The 16248-nt window shown below is 68.6% G+C and overlaps 3 protein-coding genes across 15 annotated transcripts; 2 read left to right on the top strand and 1 right to left on the bottom strand.

The window, feature by feature from the left end:
* Positions 1–177: 177 nt before the first annotated feature.
* On the top strand, positions 178–3505 carry HAS3 (hyaluronan synthase 3). 2 transcript variants are annotated; one of them, XM_068955867.1, is made up of 4 exons: positions 178–233; positions 1456–2076; positions 2404–2505; positions 2582–3505. In XM_068955867.1, exons 2-4 carry the CDS (start codon positions 1456–1458, stop codon positions 3503–3505), a joined length of 1647 nt encoding a protein of 548 aa, XP_068811968.1. In that variant the 5' UTR covers positions 178–233. The 2 variants fall into 2 exon arrangements, with proteins under 2 accessions (XP_068811968.1, XP_068811970.1); XM_068955869.1 differs by lacking the exon at positions 178–233 and adding an exon at positions 980–1037.
* A 1287-nt stretch (positions 3506–4792) lies between these two features.
* On the bottom strand, positions 4793–7233 carry CHTF8 (chromosome transmission fidelity factor 8). Of its 11 annotated transcripts, none has more exons than XM_068956064.1 (4): positions 7119–7233; positions 5975–6660; positions 5776–5893; positions 4793–5697 (listed from the first exon to the last, which is right to left on the bottom strand). In XM_068956064.1, exons 2-4 carry the CDS (start codon positions 5995–5997, stop codon positions 5473–5475), a joined length of 366 nt encoding a protein of 121 aa, XP_068812165.1. In that variant the 5' UTR covers positions 5998–6660; positions 7119–7233; the 3' UTR covers positions 4793–5472. The 11 variants fall into 11 exon arrangements, with proteins under 11 accessions (XP_068812165.1, XP_068812172.1, XP_068812170.1 ...); XM_068956071.1 differs by having other exon boundaries at positions 5776–5890; positions 7119–7220; XM_068956069.1 differs by having other exon boundaries at positions 5975–6590; positions 7119–7217.
* Positions 7234–7256: 23 nt separating this feature from the next.
* Positions 7257–15740, top strand: UTP4 (UTP4 small subunit processome component). Of its 2 annotated transcripts, XM_068956063.1 has the most exons (17): positions 7257–7730; positions 7804–7995; positions 8095–8179; positions 8274–8363; positions 8673–8884; positions 9184–9355; positions 9447–9538; positions 9786–9882; positions 10203–10267; positions 10904–11026; positions 11261–11420; positions 11816–11922; positions 12195–12290; positions 12774–12959; positions 13390–13500; positions 14032–14182; positions 14352–15740. In XM_068956063.1, the coding sequence occupies exons 1-16, from the start codon at positions 7572–7574 to the stop codon at positions 14146–14148; spliced, it is 2064 nt and encodes a 687-aa protein (XP_068812164.1). In that variant the 5' UTR covers positions 7257–7571; the 3' UTR covers positions 14149–14182; positions 14352–15740. The 2 variants fall into 2 exon arrangements, with proteins under 2 accessions (XP_068812164.1, XP_068812163.1); XM_068956062.1 differs by lacking the exon at positions 14352–15740 and having other exon boundaries at positions 14032–14232.
* The last annotated feature ends 508 nt before the right edge of the window (positions 15741–16248 follow it).

The following is a 16248-nucleotide window of genomic DNA, read 5'->3' as shown; positions in this document are numbered from 1 at the left end:
GCCGATGCTGCCGGCCGGGCTCTGCCTGCCCGGCCCTGGAGCCAGCCGCCGGGGGAAGGTTTTTTCAATGAAAAGTCCCTTTTAATGGTGTTTTCTGGCCTCCTGGCTGTAAACCTGCCTCGGCGAACAAGGAGATTTCTGTGCTGGAGGAGGAGGAAATTTTATTTATACCTCGGGAAGGGTTTCCGCAGCGAGCCGCAGGACGGCGGCGGGCGAGGGGTCCGCGCCGAAAGGTAAGGGGCTGCGCGGCTTCCCGGCGGGGCGGCGGGCTGGGGACGGCGGTGTGGGCTGGGGACGGCGGTGCAGGGGACCCCGCGTGCCCCCCGCGTCCCCGCGCCGAGGCGCTGCCCAGCCGGCTTCGCGCCTCCGCGGCGGGCCGGGCCGGGGGGCCGGGGGCTGCCGGCTCCGCGTGCCGCTGCCTCCAGCCCGGGGCGCTGGACGGGAGCCCAGAACGGGGAGGCTGCGGCTCCCGGGGCGCCGGGCTGCGCACGGCCGGGGGCGGAGGTGCCGCCGCCGGTGCCCGTGCCCCGGCTGCCCCGCTCCCGCCTGTCCCCACGCGTGTCCCCGGGCCGGGGGGCAGCGGGCGGCGCGGCGGCAGGGGGCACCGGGGAGCCGCCGCCGCGGCCGGGTGGGGCCCCGCCAGCCGGGCTGGTGCCGGGGCCGGTGCCCGGGGAAGCGGGGCCGGGGCCGGTGCTGGGGCCCGGGTGGCGCCGGGGGGCCGGTGCCGGTGGGCCCGGGGCCGGTGCCGGTGCCGAGGGAGGTGGGGCCGGTGCCGGGGGTGCCGGTGCCGGGTGGGGCCCCGCGAGCGGTGCCGGGGCCGAGGGAGGTGTCGGAGCCGGGGGAGGCGGTGGCGGTGGCGGTGGCGGTGCCGGAGGTGCTGGGGGTGCCGGTGCCGGTGCCGGTGCCGGGCGGGGCCCCCGCGGGCTGCGGGCGGTGCCGGCTCCGCCGCGGTATAAAGCGGCCGCGCGGGCCGGGCCGGGCGCACAGCGGCGGCGGCGGCGGCGGCCGGGGCGAGCGGCACCACCGGCTCCTCCACGGTGAGTCCCCGTCCCCGTCCCCGTCCCCGTCCCCGTCCCCGTCCCCGTCCCCGTCCCCGTCCCCGTCCCCGTCCCCGTCCCCCGGCGGCGCCCAGAGCCGGCACCGGGCGGGGGGGGTCGGAGGCACCGGGGAGGCGGCGGCGGCCCCGGGACCCGCCGGGCGCCCCCTGCCCGCGGCTCCTGGCCGGCCCGGGGGCTCCGCAGCGCCCGGTGCCCGCGCTGCCGCCCGCGTCGCGGTCCCGCTGCAGCGGGTCCCGGTCCCGCGGGGGGTCGCGGTAGGGGGGGGGGGGGAAGTGCAGCCGGGGCTCCCGGGCGCCGCGTCTGCCCCGGCCGGGTCCCCGCTCAGCCCCGGAGCCGAGCTGAGCTCCACCGGGGCAGGACGGGCTGGGGTGCCCTGACTGCGCCCGCTCTCGCCCAGATGCCAGCGAGCCTCTCCACCGCCCTGCGCGTGGTGGGCACCAGCCTCTTCGCCCTGGCCGTGCTGGGGGGCATCCTGGCCGCCTACGTCACCGGCTACCAGTTCATCCACACGGAGAAGCACTACCTCTCCTTCGGGCTGTACGGCGCCATCCTGGCGCTGCATCTCTTCATCCAGAGCCTCTTCGCCTTCCTGGAGCACCGGCGCATGCGGGGCGCGGGGCGGCCGGCCCGCCCGGGCCGCTCCGTGGCCCTCTGCATCGCCGCCTACCAGGAGGACCCCGACTACCTGAAGAAGTGCCTGCGCTCCGTCAAGCGCATCGCCTTCCCCGGCCTCAAAGTGGTGATGGTGGTGGACGGCAACGGCCCCGACGACACCTACATGCTGGACATCTTCCACGAGGTCATGGGCTCCGAGCGGGCCGGCAGCTACGTCTGGAGGAGCAACTTCCACGCGCAAGGCGAGGGCGAGACGGAGGCCGGGCTGCGGGCCGGGCTGGCCCGCGTCCAGGCGCTGGTGCGCGGCACCACCTACTCCTGCATCCTGCAGAAGTGGGGCGGGAAGCGCGAGGTGATGTACACGGCCTTCCGGGCGCTGGGCGACTCCGTCGACTACGTCCAGGTGGATGCGCGGGCCGCGGCGGGGACGGGCGCCGGGTTGGGGGCGGACGTGGGACACCCGAGCGTCGTGCCGTGGGGGAACGGGCTGGGTGGGGAGGAGCAGAGCCCGCCCGTACTCACCGTCCCCCCGCCGGCTCCAGCCCCGCGTGCCGGGGTTGCCCCTCCGTGAGCCGCCCGGGCTCCGCTCCTTGCCGCTCGCCGGGCTGCGGGGCGCCGCTGCGGCTCGCCGGCCGCGGCTCGGGCTTGCCCGGCTGCGGGCTGGGCCGTCTGGCGGGCGCGCGCGTGGGCGGCGCGGCGGGGCCCCGACCTTCCCTCTCCCTGCTCCCAGGTGTGTGACTCAGACACGGTGCTGGACCCCGCCTGCACCGCCGAGATGCTCCGCATCCTGGAGGCCGACCCCCGCGTCGGCGGCGTCGGCGGCGACGTCCAGGTAGGGCCGCGGCCGGGGGCCCGGGTGGCCGCCCCGGCGCTGCTGGCTCTCACGGCCTCTCTCCCCACCCCGGCAGATCCTGAACAAGTACGACTCGTGGATCTCCTTCCTGAGCAGCGTGCGCTACTGGATGGCCTTCAACGTGGAGCGCGCCTGCCAGTCCTACTTCGGGTGCGTGCAGTGCATCAGCGGGCCCCTGGGCATGTACCGCAACGCCCTCCTGCAGCACTTCCTCGAGGACTGGTACCACCAGACCTTCCTGGGCAGCAAGTGCAGCTTCGGGGACGACCGGCACCTGACGAACCGCGTCCTCAGCCTGGGCTACCAGACCAAGTACACGGCCCGCTCCAAGTGCCTGACGGAGACGCCCACCCGCTACCTGCGCTGGCTCAACCAGCAGACCCGCTGGAGCAAGTCCTACTTCCGCGAGTGGCTCTACAACGCCCTGTGGTTCCACAAGCACCACCTCTGGATGACCTACGAGTCCGTGGTGACCGGCTTCTTCCCCTTCTTCCTCATCGCCACTGTGATCCAGCTCTTCTACCGCGGGCGCATCTGGAACATCCTCCTCTTCCTCCTGACGGTGCAGCTGGTGGGCATCATCAAGGCCACGTACGCCTGCTTCCTCCGGGGCAACGCCGAGATGATCTTCATGTCCCTCTACGCCCTGCTCTACATGTCCAGCCTGCTGCCCGCCAAGATGTTCGCCATTGCCACCATCAACAAGTCGGGCTGGGGCACGTCGGGGCGCCGGACCATCGTGGTCAACTTTGTGGGGCTGCTGCCGGTGTCGGTGTGGGTGGCCGTGCTGCTGGGGGGGCTGGCCTACACCGCCTACAGCCAGGACCTCTTCAGCGAGACCGAGGTGGCCTTCCTCGTCTCGGGCGCCATCCTCTACGCCTGCTACTGGGTGGCCCTGCTCACGCTCTACCTGGCCATCGTGGCCCGGCGCTGCGGCAAGCGGCAGGAGCAGTGCGGGCTGGCCTTCGCCGAGGTGTGAGCGCGGGGAGGGCTGGTGGCGCCGGGGCGGCCGGCCACCACTCGGGCAGCGCCGGCAGGGCCCCGCCGGGCGGGCGCCGAGCGGCTGGGGTGGCCGGCGGGAGCGCGTCCCGCCACCGGGCCCCGCGTCCGGCTGGGCCGAGCGCTCCCCGGCGTCCATCAACCGTCCTGCTGCTTTTTGATTTTTTTTTTTTTTGGTTTTTTTTTTCCCCCCTTCCCTTTTTTGTTTTTTGTTTTCCTGCCTGAAACAGGAGCCCGGCAGCGCGCAACGGCCGGGGCCACCCAAGCTGGGGCGCCCCGGGGCGCCCGCGGGAGCAGGGCTCGGCAGCGCCCTGGCGGGGGCTGAAGCTGCGTCTTGCCCGCCGGCAGCCCTGCGGCCGGGCGTCCCTCGCCCCGCGCCGAGCTCAGCCGCGGCCGGCGCCTCCCCGTCCTTCGGTGCTTTCTGGGGGGCCCTCGCGCCCCCCACGGTGCTACGGAGAAAAGGCCCCGCGCGGCGCCCGCAGCCGGAGCAGAGGGGCCCGGCCGGGTGCCGTGCACGCCGGAGCCAGCTGCGGGCTCAGCCCGTCCCGGGGAGCCACTCAGGCTGCGGCGAGCCGGCGCTGGCGCCCTGCTCCTCCCGCCCCGGGCGCCGGGGTTCGGCGCTTGGCTGCCCTGCCCCACGGCCGCGTATGTGCGGGCACGTACCCATGGGGTGTCAAGGGCAGCCAGCCCTGTAGCGCCCTCCGGCCCCTTCGGGGGGGCAGCAGCTCCTTCAGCTTCGCCAAAGAGCCCAGGTACCTCCTGCCTGGCCTCGCCGGGGCCATGGGGCTCCCTGCGGCAGCTCCTCGCGCCGCCCCGCGCCCGCTGGCGTGTCCCCGAGCGCTGCGCTGTCCCCGCTCGGCCGCGCGCGAGGGAGGAAAGTGGCAACGGGGTAGAAACGGCCATGCTCGGTACCCGTGGGCGAGGGTGGTGGGCGCTGCCGGGCGCCGCTCCTGCCCCTCCGCGGGCGAAGGGCTGGAGGGGGCGGCGCGGCGGGGCCGAGCCCCCTGCCTGGGGCTGCCTGCGCGCCACGTCCTGCCGGCAGGGCCTTGGTGCGCGGGTGCCGCGCCAGCCGCCTCCCCCCAGCCCTCGGAGGGATCCTGGCACCCGGCGCAGCGGCGCTGGGCTCTGGGCCCAGGCATGCAGAGGTGGGTGGGGAGAGCCGGTTCCCAGCCTTTCCCTGCCTGCCGGGTCCCCCAGCTACTCGCCCAGGCCCTCCTGGCGCTCTCCCTCCCTCCTCGGCCCTCTTTTTCAGGGCAAGAACCTTTCTACAGTTGAGCATCTGGGTTTTTTATTTAATACGAGTTTTTTTTTAGGAGACTTTTGTAGCTCTTTGGTATTTACACTTGTTGACAATTATTTGTAAAACTATTTATTTTTTAATCTGTGTTTTTTCATATTTTAAAAGTCTGGTTTTGTATCCGGACGGATTTGTCACAATAAAGACTTGCACAGAGGAAGGCTGCTGCGTGTGGGGGGGATCGCTGCCGCTCCGGCCCCACCGCGGTCCCCCGGGCGGTGGGGACAGGACACGAGCTGCCCCGCGAAGCGGGTGCCAAGCTGGGGCTCGAGCACAGCTCTGCCCTGAGGCCGGGGCCGCGTCCCCCGGCAGCGCTCTGAGGGTGACGTAGGGTGGCCGTGCAGCAGCAGCCGGTCCCCGCGGAGGCAGGACGCGCGTCGCTCCAGGCCGGGCGTCCCCCGCGGCAGCGCGCCCTCGGCACAGGGCAGAGGCTGGAGGCCGCGTGGGGCAGCTCTGGGGCTCTCCCAGCCCCGGAGCGGGAGGCGTCCGCGCGGCGACCCAGCACCCCAAGGAAGGGAGGTGGACGCGCGCCGGAGCGCAGAGCCCCGGCGAAGGGGACGGCGGCGAGCTCAGGGCCGCTCCTGGCGGGCGGCTGGGCTCACCCCCACGGCTCACCCCGCTGAGGCCAGTCTCCGTAAAGTCCCGAGCCGTCACACCTTCTTGGGCACGTTGGTGATGATGGGCTTGGGGCGGGTTTTGAAGAGAAGTTTGGTCTTGATGAGGGCGGTCGCCGTGTAGCGGGTGAGCGCCCCTGCGGGGCCAGGCTCGCCGCCGGGCTCGCCAGCGCCCTGCTTCACCAGCACGGCGAAGGGCTTCTCCAGCTGCACCACCTTCCCGTAGAGGATGTGGTGGCCCACGATGAGCACGGGAACGCCCTGGGGAGAGAGGAAAGCAGAGGTGGGGGCCGCGCGGCGGCAGCAGGGCCTCGCGGGCGGCGCAGCGCGGCTCCTCACCTCGCGCGTGTAGTGCAGGTCCCCCAGGAGGTTTCCCGCCAGCCCGCCGCCGCCGCGGGGCTCCACCTCGCCCTGCAGCTCCACCAGCACCCACTCGGCCAGGCCTCCGGCCCCGCTGCTGCAACGGGACGGGTGGGCTCAGCCGGGAACGGCAGCTCAGTGGTGGCGCGGGGGCCGGGCAGCCGGGGGGGGGTCTCACCTGGAGATCACGATCTGCACCATGGTCCGGGCTGCAAAGCAACCGCCACCGGCTCAGCCAGCGGCCCCGGGCAGGGCTGGGTCAGGCCGAGCCGGGCAGAGCCGAGCTGAACCGAGCCGAGCCAGGCTGGGCCGAGCCAAACTGAGCTAGGCTGGCCAGGCAGAGCCGAGTTGGGCTGGGCAGAGCCTGGCCAGACCGATCAGAGCCGATCTGGGCTGGGCAGAGCCGAGCTGAACCGGGCCGGGCAGAGCCTGGCAAGGCGGAGCTGAGCCAGGCCGGGCTGATCCAAGCCGATCTGGGCTGGGCAGAGCAGGGCCAAGCCAGGCAGAGCCAGAGCCTGGCAGAGCCGAGCCGAGCTGGGCCGAGCCAGGTAGAGCTGGGTCAGGCAGAGCCGGGTAGAGCCGAGCTGGTCCAATCCAGGCAGAGCCGAGCCGAGCTGGGCCGAGCTGCGCTGGGCCGAGCCAGGTAGAGCTGGGTCGGGCAGAGCTGGGTAGAGCCGAGTCAATCTGATCCGGGCTGAGCCGGGCCGGGCTGAGCCGAGCCAGGTAGAGCTGGGTCGGGCAGAGCTGGGTAGAGCTGAGCTGATCTGATCCGGGCCGAGCTGAGCCAAGTAGAGCTGGGTCGGGCAGAGCCAGGTAGAACCGATCCGATTTGATCCGGGCCGAGCCGAGCCGGGCCAGGTAGAGCTGGATCGGGCAGAGCTGGGTAGAGCCGATCCGACCCGGGCCGAGCCGAGCCGGGCCAGGTAGAGCTGGATCAGGCAGAGCAGGGTAGAGCCGATCCGATTCGGGCCGAGCCGGGCCGGGCCAGGCCGAGCCAGGTAGAGCTGGGTCGGGTAGAGCCGAGCCGATCCGGGCCGAGCCGAGCCGCTCGCCCGGGAGCTCCAGCCCCCCCGCACCTGCCCGGTTTCTCGGGCTGTCGGTGCCGCCTGGGGACGCCGGTGCCGGGCCTGGACCTGGGTGCCAGCCCTGCCTGGCCCAGCCCAGCCCTGCTCGGCCCCCCCCCTCCCCGCCGCCCCCCCCCCGGCCCGGCCCGGCCCCCCCCTCTCCCCGCTGACCCCCCCCCGGCCCGGCTCGGCCCCCCCCCTCTCCCCGCCCCCCCCGGCCCGGCCCAGCCCCCCCCCCCGACTCGCCCCCCCCCTCACCGCGCGGTCCCGGCCGGCCCGGGAGGTTCCCGGTCACCCAGCAACAAGGCGAATCTCCCGCCGCGCCGGCCACGCCCCCCACTTCCGGTTCCGGGCGCGCGGCCGGGCGCACTTCCGCTTCCGGCTCCGGGCGCGCGCGGCGGGCACGTGCGGCAGCGGCGGGAGGCGGAGCGGGACCGGGGCCGGGACCGGGGCCGGGGCCGGGCTCTGTCTCTACCTCACCGGGCCGGACCGGGCTCTACCGGACCCGGCTGTACCGGGCCGTACTGAGCCGTACCGTATCGGGTCCTACCGTAGGGGGCCGGACCGGACCGGACCGGACCGGACCGAACCGTCCTGGGGGGCCTGGCCCAGTGCCCCCCGCAGGCGCGGCCCGTACCGGGGCCTGACCCGCCGCGCTCCGTCGGTGCGGCCGGTACCGGCCCCGGTGCGGGGCCCGGCCCGCGGGCCGCCATGGGGGAGTTCGAGGTGCACCGGGTGCGGTTCTTCAGCTACGTGCCGGCGGGCGTGCGGTGCCTGGCCTACCACCGCCGCGCCGACCGCCTGGCCCTGGCCCGCACCGACGGCGCCGTCGAGGTCTACAACTTCGCCGCCAACTACTTCCAGGAGAAGGTAACGGCGGCCGGGGGCGGCCGGGCTGGCGGCGGCGCCCGCCGGCTCGCCCGCTCACGCGCGGCTCTTCCAGGCCATCCCCGGGCACGAGGCGAGGTCGGTGGAGGCGCTGTGCTGGGCGGCGGGGGACCGGCTCTTCGGGGCCGGCCTCGGCGGGCACGTCAGCGAGTACGACCTGGAGCGGCTGCGCGTCAAGCGCTCGGCCGACGGCTTCGGCGGACCCATCTGGAGCATGGCGGCCAACGCCGGCGGCACGCAGCTGGCGGTGAGCGCTGCCCGGTACCGGGGGGCGGCCCGGCCCTGCTCCGGGGCGAGCGAGGCAGGGGCAGGCCTGTCCCGGGCTGACCCGAACCCTCCTCTCCAGATCGGCTGCGAGGACGGGTCGGTCAAGCTCTTCCGCGTGGTGCCCGATGGAGTCCAGTTCGAGCGGAGCCTGGAGCGGCAGCAAGGTGAGCCCCGGGGCGGGCTCGTCCCTTCCCGGCGGCGGAGGGGACAGGGGGCTGCGGGGCCGCGTCTGGAGCTGCTCTCTGCCGTTCTCTGCAGGCCGCATCCTGTGTCTGTCCTGGCACCCGTCGGAGACGCACATCGCTGCTGGCTCTCTCGATCTCCTCCACGTCTTTGACGTCAGTTCGGGTAATTAACTGCCCTTGCCCAAGCGACCCCGGCCGGGGCAGCGCTGCTCCTCTGGGTCGAGCTCTTTTCTCCCAGAAACATGAGCCTGGCACGTCCCGTGCCGTGGGGTCGCTGCTCCAGGCCCCCTGGGCAGCAGCGGGGAGGCGGCGTTCGCAGGTCCTGCAGCGACCAAGCGAGTCCTCAGCCTCAGCTGCCCCCGCGCGGCGGAACAGGCACTGAGCTGCTGAGGTCCTCAGCTGCGGGGGAGGAGGGGGCCCGGATGCACCCGGTTGCTCCCCTCTCCATCCTCGACTCTTTTCCGTGTCTCAGGCCGCACCGTCCAGAGGATCATGGTGAATTACCACGTGCAGAAGCTCAAGAAGCGCGAGTGCGTCGTGTGGAGCATCGGCTTCCTGTCGAGCGGCACCGTCGTGAGCTCCGACTCGTTTGGGAGGGTGCAGTTCTGGGACTGGGAGAGAGGGACCCTGCTGGAGTCGCACACCGTCAGCAACTCGGCCGTCCTGTCCCTGGCCGTGTCCGAGGTACGTGCGCACCGAGGCAGACGCTCCAGCACCCCGGGGCCTGCCCCATCTCGGCTCGGCTCCGGCGCAGCGGAGGTGCTCAGCCAGGCGTGCCCTGTCCCTTTGGAGCGGTCGGCTCGGCTGGTGCCTGGGTTGACGGGAGTAGGGCTATGAAAGACGCAGCTAGTTTCTGCCTACCTTGGCTCCTGGTGACGCAAAGATCTGCACTCTTGCTTTTCTTCCCGTTGGCAGGCCGCGGTCTGTGGTCGCAGGGCTGGCAGTCTGCACCCTGCAAACGGCGGCTCTGTTTTCCTCACCAGAAAGAAGACAGCATCGTTGTGGGCACTTCAGCAGGGGCCACGTACCAGTTTCAGCTGCTGCCCGTGAAGATGGGCAGCCAGGACAAGCACTGGGTGCGGACAAAGCCCTTCCAGCATCACACCCACGACGTGCGAGCTGTGGCGCACAGCCCGACGGCTCTCATCTCTGGAGGTATGGGCTGCAGGGCATGTTCACGAGCAAGGCTTGAGTGGCAGCGCCCCTACCCCTGTGCTTGCTCACCTGAGCTCTGCTCGGTGTCCAGGCCTGGACGCCCAGCTGGTGATCCGTCCGCTCATGGAGAAGATGCAGAAGAAAGGTTACGAGGCAGCGCTCCGGAAATTCACCTTCCCCCACGTGAGTGTTGCCCTGAGCAGCATCTCAGGCCTGCTGCTGAGCAGCCTGGGAAGCTCCTGCCACGAGGTGGAAGTTAGCTGCCAAGCTTGTCTTGCTGTCCCTGTTGGGTCCCGGCTCCCATCCCATAAGACTAGTTCTTCCCTCTCCCCCTCCCCGAAGTCTCTAGCGCCCCAGGGTGTTTTGGCTTTGGCCCAGCCTCTTCTTCCAGGCCTCGGGTTCATGATAGCCTGCCCATTTCTGACTGCAGCGACGCCTCGTCTCCTGTGCCAGAAAAGCCCGGCTCCTTCTCTTCCAGTTCTCACAGCACCTGGAGCTCTGGAGACTTGGCTCCACCAATGAAACCGGTGAGTCGCGTGGCCCTCTCTGCTCCCAGGGTCGTGCTCAAAAGCCCCCGCCTTTAACCCTGTAGCAGAGTTTACAGTGCCTGGAGGCCCTGCTGATGAGAGCACGCACTTGCTTCTACCCGCACTGCTAGCAGCAGGCTGCGTGCTGGGGAGTTCAGCCTCGGGGCCAGGCAGTGGCAGGCCAGGCCAGAGGGCCTGGGCTGTCCCTCGGTGCTCGTTGTCTGGCACTGCTCCCCCCGCGATCCCCGGTCGTGCGGCTTGACAGGTTCTGTGTGCTTTCCGATGCCGCTCACGCGCTGCGTGGTTGTTTCTTGTCCCAGGAAAGGACGGTGAGGTCCTTCCCGTGTGCCGCGTGCCTGAGCACCTTGTGCAGCTCAAGAGCAAGGTAAGGCTGAGCGAATGCTGCTGAGGCCAGGGGCTGGGGGCCAGCAGGCTTGCAGCACCAGGAAAGATGTGGGGCAGACAAGGTCTGCAGCGTGAGTTTGTCCTAGTTTGGTGTTTTGTGCCCCTCCGTGGGCAGAGGTCTTGTGCCGAAGGCTTCCTCTGCGCTCTCGCACGCAGTCTGTCCTCACACCCCAGAGGAGGGCGTGCTTTGGGCTGCAGCAGGGCAGGGCTGCGCCGCCTCGTACTGAGAGCTGTCACCACGTCAGTCCATCACCTTCAGGGTGCCGGGCTGAAGCTCCGAGGCCGGGGCTCTGCCTCTGCTGGGTGGCAGGAGGGAGCTGGCTGGGGAAGCCGTCCTTGCTACAGGTGCTCTCTGGCGCTCCTCGCCTCCTCCCCTCTGACTGGATGAGCTGCGTGCGCTAGCAGAGACCTGCCGTAGCGCCCAGCCCTGCAAGGAGGCCTCCACGTGGTCAGGCCGCTTGGGAAACACAGCCTGCCCCAGCTCTCCCTGCCACCACAGCCCCGTGTCCCCTCCGGGAGGGCAGGGGGAGCCCCGCTGGGCCTTCGTGTGGCAGGACTAACTACAGGGGGGTCACGCAGGCTGCCCAGCCCCTGCTCAGCACCTCTGTGGTTCCAGGGACCCGAGCACATCTACTGCAGCTGCGTTTCCCCCTGCGGCAGCTGGATCGCCTACTCCACAGCCTCCCGCTTCCACCTCTACCGAGTGCAATATGAGGGCGACAGCATCAGCATCAAGAAGGTGAGGAGAGTAGCAGGCCGTCCCGCTGCCAGGGCGAGGGTGGGTGGCTGTGGGGTCCTGGGGAGCCAGCGCTGCCCGGGGAGCTGGGTTGTCCCGTGTGGGACCACGTGCTGATGCACTGGGAGCGAGGGTTGCTCCTGGCGCTGCTGAGATAGTGCCAGCAGCCTGAGCAGGCTCAAGGCTTGTCAGCAGTGGTAGGTGGCTGCCAGGTCTGCTTTCTCCCTTCTCCGTAAGGTCACCAACGTACCCAAGCTGCTGCTCCCGGCCTACCAGCTCCAGTGCTCTGCTGACTCCAGCAGTCTCTTTGTCGCCTCCGATCGAGGCTCTGTCCACATGCTCCAGCTCCTAGAACCAGGGGGCTGCAAACACTTGCACACGCTTCGACCGCCATCAGGTTCGGGCTGCTGGGTTTGTGCTGAGTGGGGGCATAGGGAGGAGAGCAGGTCTTGGGGTCCCGGGCTCTATCCCCCCAGCCCCTCTCTGAGCACCTTCCTGTGGGTACAGAGGGGTGTGCAGGGCTGAGCGTGTCTGCTCTTTCCTCTGCTGGTGGTTGTGGGTCCTTTCCCCACCCCTGGCAGCCTCTCTGCTCTCTGTTCATGTCGCTATCCTAGTGCTGTCACGGATGGGTAAGCAGAGCACCCAGGGCAAGCTGTGCGGCTGCCACGTAGCCCAGCGTCCTGGCCGGATCGGCGGGAGGGACGCAGATCTGGGACCTCTCCTGTGGGTGGGTTTGCAGTCCTCAACGGGCTCTGGAGCACCCGTTACAGCTGGTGGGTGCTGTTCTCGCAGGGACCCTGGAGGCTGTCTACCTGCTGGCGTCGAGTGCAGATGGGAACTGGCTGGCTGCAGCCAGTGGGGACTGGGAAATCCACATCTACAACTTGAAACGTTTCAAGGTGAGAGTCCGCACCAGAGAGAGCAGCAGGAAAGGTGCTTGCCATCTTTCTGCCTTGGGATGCCTCCAGCCCCACTGGGAGGAGACCACGGGCTCAGCATAAACCTCCATCTCTGGGAGCAATCCTGGCGTCTCTGGGTTAGGCCTGGGATTGAGTGCACAGGAAGGGAAGGAGAGATCGCAGGAGGGATGGGGAAGATGCTGTGGGCGTGTGCGGGGCAGAGACAGTCCCTCTTCGCTCCCATCAGGGTCTTGTTCTCCTGTCCCTTTCAGCATCACTGCACGGTGCCCACGTACAGCTGTGCAGTGACTGCCCTCGCCATCCACCCTGTGACCAACAACCTTGTTATCGCCTACTCGGACCAGCAGGTAGGAGCTCTCCCTGCTCACAGGCCCCGTGCTCGTTCCTCCTGCCCCATTTAGCCGTGGACTCTCTTCCCAATGGATCCATTCCTGGCTTGGGGCTTTCCGGCCATGCCGCTGTGCAGCAGAGCTGCGTCTCGGGAACAGACTCGGGAGCTCGGCGCAGGGGCCCTGCTGGCCTTCACTGGCTGCGTCCCGAGCGCAAAGCAGCCAGGTAGCGTCTGCTGTCCCTAGTAGGAGCCTGTCCCCCCGGAGCACTCATGGCCTGGCTGGCTCGAGGGCTGCCTCTGTGTGTGTGTGTGCACGCGCATGCGCGCTTGTGTGTTTGCGTTGGTGCAGGGTTATGCCAGGGGGAGGAGTGAACCTGGCACAGGCTGGGGTAGGGGACCTCTGTTCCCTCCTGTCGCATCCCCAGCCAGCAGTGTTAGAACGGAGCTGCAGGGCTGGCGATCGCTGGGCCGCTCCATCTCCCCTCTCCTGCCTCTGCAGCTGTTTGAGTTCGGCATCCCCGAGAAGCAGTACACGGCCTGGAGCCGCACGGTGCAGAACTGCGGGCTGCACAAGGCCTGGCTGGAGAGGGACTCGCCCATCACCCACATCGCCTTCAACCCCAAGAAGCCCTCGCACATCCTGCTCCACGACGTCTACATGTTCTGCGTCCTCGACAAGTCCCTGGTGAGTCCAGCCTAAGGCTCGCCCAGGGAAGAGAGGAGAAGGGGATGCCGCTGCAGCCCTCTCCAGCTCCGCTGTCCTTACAGTGCAGAGCACTGGGCCAGCCGTGCCCACCGTGTGCCACTCGCCAGGCGCTGTTCTGCCGGCCAACGTGGTGTAGTGCTTGGCTGGTACTGCTCAGGGAAGGGAGGGCATGGGGTGTGCCAGGCTGTTGGTGGGGAATGAAGGGGACATCGTGTGTCTGTGCCGTGAAGAGATCTGGGCTTGTTCCCAGGATATCTCCCTGATGAAGCCTGGGACCCATTAGAGTGGCTGTTCTTGCTCCTGCCATGAGCAGGAGCAGGAACCTGTGCGTGGCTCTGAGAACAGGGGCAGCAGGAGGCGGTGGTGACTCCCGGGCAGCGTTGACATGTGCTGTGTGCTGTCCTTGCAGCCCCTGCCTGACGACAGTGCCTCTCTGATGAATCAGAGCACCCTGAAGCAGCTCCCAGAGACAGCTAGGAAGAGACAACTCCACGCTTTCAAGATCTGCAAGAAGTTCCAGGTGGGTGTTGCTGTGCATGTGCTGTCTCTGAGGAGGGGTGGTGTTGAGGAAGGGGGTGCCCTGGACCTGTGGTCTGCCCAGGGGAGCAAGGAGGCTGCTGCGATGCTGTCAGGATGCCCCGCTAGCTGGAAGGAGCCACAGGTGCAGAGGTGATCCTGCCACAGGCTCCCTCCTTTGCTGTTTCTGGAGCAAGATGCCTGCTGTCCTGGCATGGTCTGAGCGCAGCCTTCCTGAGCTGTTCCTCAACTCTGCTGGTGTCGTATGTGCTCTCAGTGCCCCAGCAGCTCTGAGTCTCTATGTCCCCATCACGGTGCAGCCGCTTGCTGTCCATCTCGCGGGCTCTGATTTTTCCCCAGCAGCTCTCTGCAGAGCACGTCCCTTAAGCGATGTCCCTGGTTAAGGTTAAGCCAGAGCTGCCTTGCAGCCAGCTCCACGTACGTGGTCGAACCCAGCAAGCTGAGGCAGGGCAAGGAGAGACATTGCCCTGTCCCTGGCAGGGCTGTCATCTCCTGTCCCCTCCCTGCCCTGCAGCCCCTGCTCTTTGCGGATCTGCTGGATGAGAACTGCCTTGTGATGGTGGAGCGGCCCCTCATGGACATCAAGACCCAGCTGCCACCACCCATCCAACAGAAGAAATTTGGCACCTAAGAGCAGAACAAGTTGCTCCAGCCACAAAAACTGTGTATGTTACTTTCCTAGGATGTTGTAGTAATAAACCCCGTTGTTCTGTAGGGCTGCGTGCTCAGGCATCATCCTTGCCCTGTGGGGCTCCCTGCTGTCTGAGCAGCAGCAGGTCAGATTGGCTCTGGCCTGAGTCTGAATCAGGAGCCAAGGACACCTTTGTCTCGTAGGACTCCCCTGGTCATGCCTGTCCTGCTGTCTGGGTTGCTCATTGGCAGCGACTGGTGACTGCGAGGGCTAGGCATCGTCCCAGATCTTCTACCTTCTCTGTGGCTGCTCTTCTGGGAAACGTCAGGCCCCGGCGCTGGTTTCTCTCTCCTGGTGCTGTCCCGGGCAGCTGCAAGATGGGTTTCGTGACTGCTGGTGGCTCTGCGTGGGACAGAGGGGGCTCCCATCCCCTCAAACAGCAGTCACGTTCACGTGTCCCGCCAGGCGGGAAGCCTAGTGAGCTGGGCTCCGGATGGACAGAGGGGTGCCGAGTGCCTGCTCAGCAGGGCAGGGACGGGCAGTCCCCATGTGCCCTGTCCTGACGCCTGTGCAGTGCGCTCCTGCTCTGCCTCGAGAGAGGGTCGGACGGGAGAGGCAGGGCCGAGCGGCTTGTTAGCGTTGTAGTCGTGCATGGCCACAGCCGTTTTTGCAGTGCTGGTGGGCGCAGGCTGACGGTGGGTGAGCTGCCACGTGCCGGTGCGTGGAGCAGCTCTCCTGCCCCTGGCCTTGGGAGGGGACACCAGGACCGGGGTGTGAATGCACACGCTCTTGCTTTGCAAACTTTTCCTCGCTGCTGTCGCTACCTCCCCTCATCGCTTGGCCCTCCTGCTTCCCAGCCCCTGCTGCGGAGAGGAGAGGAGAGCGCCCCATCTGGGTGGCTCGATCGGGAGGAGGGTGCTGGAAAGCTTTTGGCATGGGGAGCTGGCAACGCGCAGCCGCGGGAGGAGAGCTGGCTCTCCGGGGCTGCGGCGGTGTCGGGCGGCTGTCCCCGCGCTCGGGGCTTGGCGGTGCCTCCGGAGGAGGACGGGAGCGCAGTGAGGGCTGCTGCTGACGTTCTCCACGCCGAGCTCCTGCTGCAGGGAGGCAAAGCCCGGCCTGGAAGCAGCCAAGGGTATTTAGCCGTATGTGTTTGGGTGCACCGTCCTGCCCAGTTGCCCTCTCTGTGACAAGGCTGATGCTCGCCCTACCGTTTCAGGAACGGGTACCAGCCCCGTGCTGCTGCGCTGTCGTTTCCCTTCCCTCCTTCAAAGTCTCCTATTCCGGCCAGCTAGATTCCCCTCCAGCTGACAGGCCTCCCACGAAGCACCGTTGCAGTCCGTCTCGCCCCCGAGGCTTGCGCTGACCGGGCTGCCCCCGCTGCCTGCGTGTGGCCGAGGCCAGTCCTTGGACAGCAAGCAGCCTGGGGGCCGGACTGCCGACGGATCGGGGAGGAGGATCTGGTCACTGCAGCCTTGCGAAACTACAGGCTCCGAAAAACGGGGGCAATAAACAGCTGCCGGTTCAGTATCGTAGAAAAAAAAAGAAACGCGAGCAAAGCTCTTCTGTGGGGAGAGAAGATTTATGAAACGGTGACTCAGGATGATGTTTATTCTCTTGCAGAAGCTACTCTGCAGCGACCACTGTCCCTCGCGCGTGCATCTTCCCCCCGCACGCTGCCAAGCGGCCTCCCCTGGTCTCCTATCAGCAAGGCAGGGCCCTGGGGCGGCGGGCGCCCGGGAGCCGAGCGCAGCAGCGGCCGGGGTCCCCGAGCGGGCAGGCTGGCCGCGCTGCTGTCCAAGCGCTTGACGAACCCTGGGCGTAAATGAAGGTGACGGGATAGGGGTGTTGTGTAACGGGAGCGTTGCCCCCGTGCTGGTAACCTGCCGAGCTCGCCGGCGCCGGTGCGTTGCGGCAGCCACTCAACGTCTGACTGCGAAATCTTTGCTCCCCGCGCGAGTAATTCCTTGATCGGCCGTTGCGCGAGCAGGATGCAGGGACGCTGGCCCGCAGAAGGAAGTTGCTTTCCTGGGGGAGAGGATTTCTTTGGCGGAGTTCCCCCTAATGCTCTGGCTTCGCTCGCTAAAGCAGGAAGAGCTGTAG

This window comes from Struthio camelus, chromosome 10 (assembly GCF_040807025.1).
Source record: "Struthio camelus isolate bStrCam1 chromosome 10, bStrCam1.hap1, whole genome shotgun sequence".
Classification (NCBI taxonomy): domain Eukaryota; kingdom Metazoa; phylum Chordata; class Aves; order Struthioniformes; family Struthionidae; genus Struthio; species Struthio camelus.
This window is presented reverse-complemented; position numbering and strand designations above follow the sequence as displayed.

Bases quoted from the DNA above. Each gene is read 5' to 3' on its own strand.
- HAS3 (XM_068955867.1), top strand. From the start codon at position 1,456: ATGCCAGCGAGCCTCTCCACCGCCCTGCGCGTGGTGGGCACCAGCCTC. The intron at 2,077-2,403 runs GTGGATGCGCGG...CCCTGCTCCCAG, and splicing joins ACTCCGTCGACTACGTCCAG to GTGTGTGACTCAGACACGGT. The intron at 2,506-2,581 runs GTAGGGCCGCGG...CCACCCCGGCAG, and splicing joins GCGTCGGCGGCGACGTCCAG to ATCCTGAACAAGTACGACTC.
- CHTF8 (XM_068956064.1), bottom strand. From the start codon at position 5,997: ATGGTGCAGATCGTGATCTCCAG. The intron at 5,894-5,974 runs GTGAGACCCCCC...GTCCCGTTGCAG, and splicing joins GTGCAGATCGTGATCTCCAG to CAGCGGGGCCGGAGGCCTGG. The intron at 5,698-5,775 runs GTGAGGAGCCGC...CTCTCTCCCCAG, and splicing joins ACCTGCACTACACGCGCGAG to GGCGTTCCCGTGCTCATCGT.
- UTP4 (XM_068956063.1), top strand. From the start codon at position 7,572: ATGGGGGAGTTCGAGGTGCACCGGGTGCGGTTCTTCAGCTACGTGCCG. The intron at 9,356-9,446 runs GTATGGGCTGCA...CTCGGTGTCCAG, and splicing joins GACGGCTCTCATCTCTGGAG to GCCTGGACGCCCAGCTGGTG. The intron at 9,883-10,202 runs GTGAGTCGCGTG...TTCTTGTCCCAG, and splicing joins TGGCTCCACCAATGAAACCG to GAAAGGACGGTGAGGTCCTT.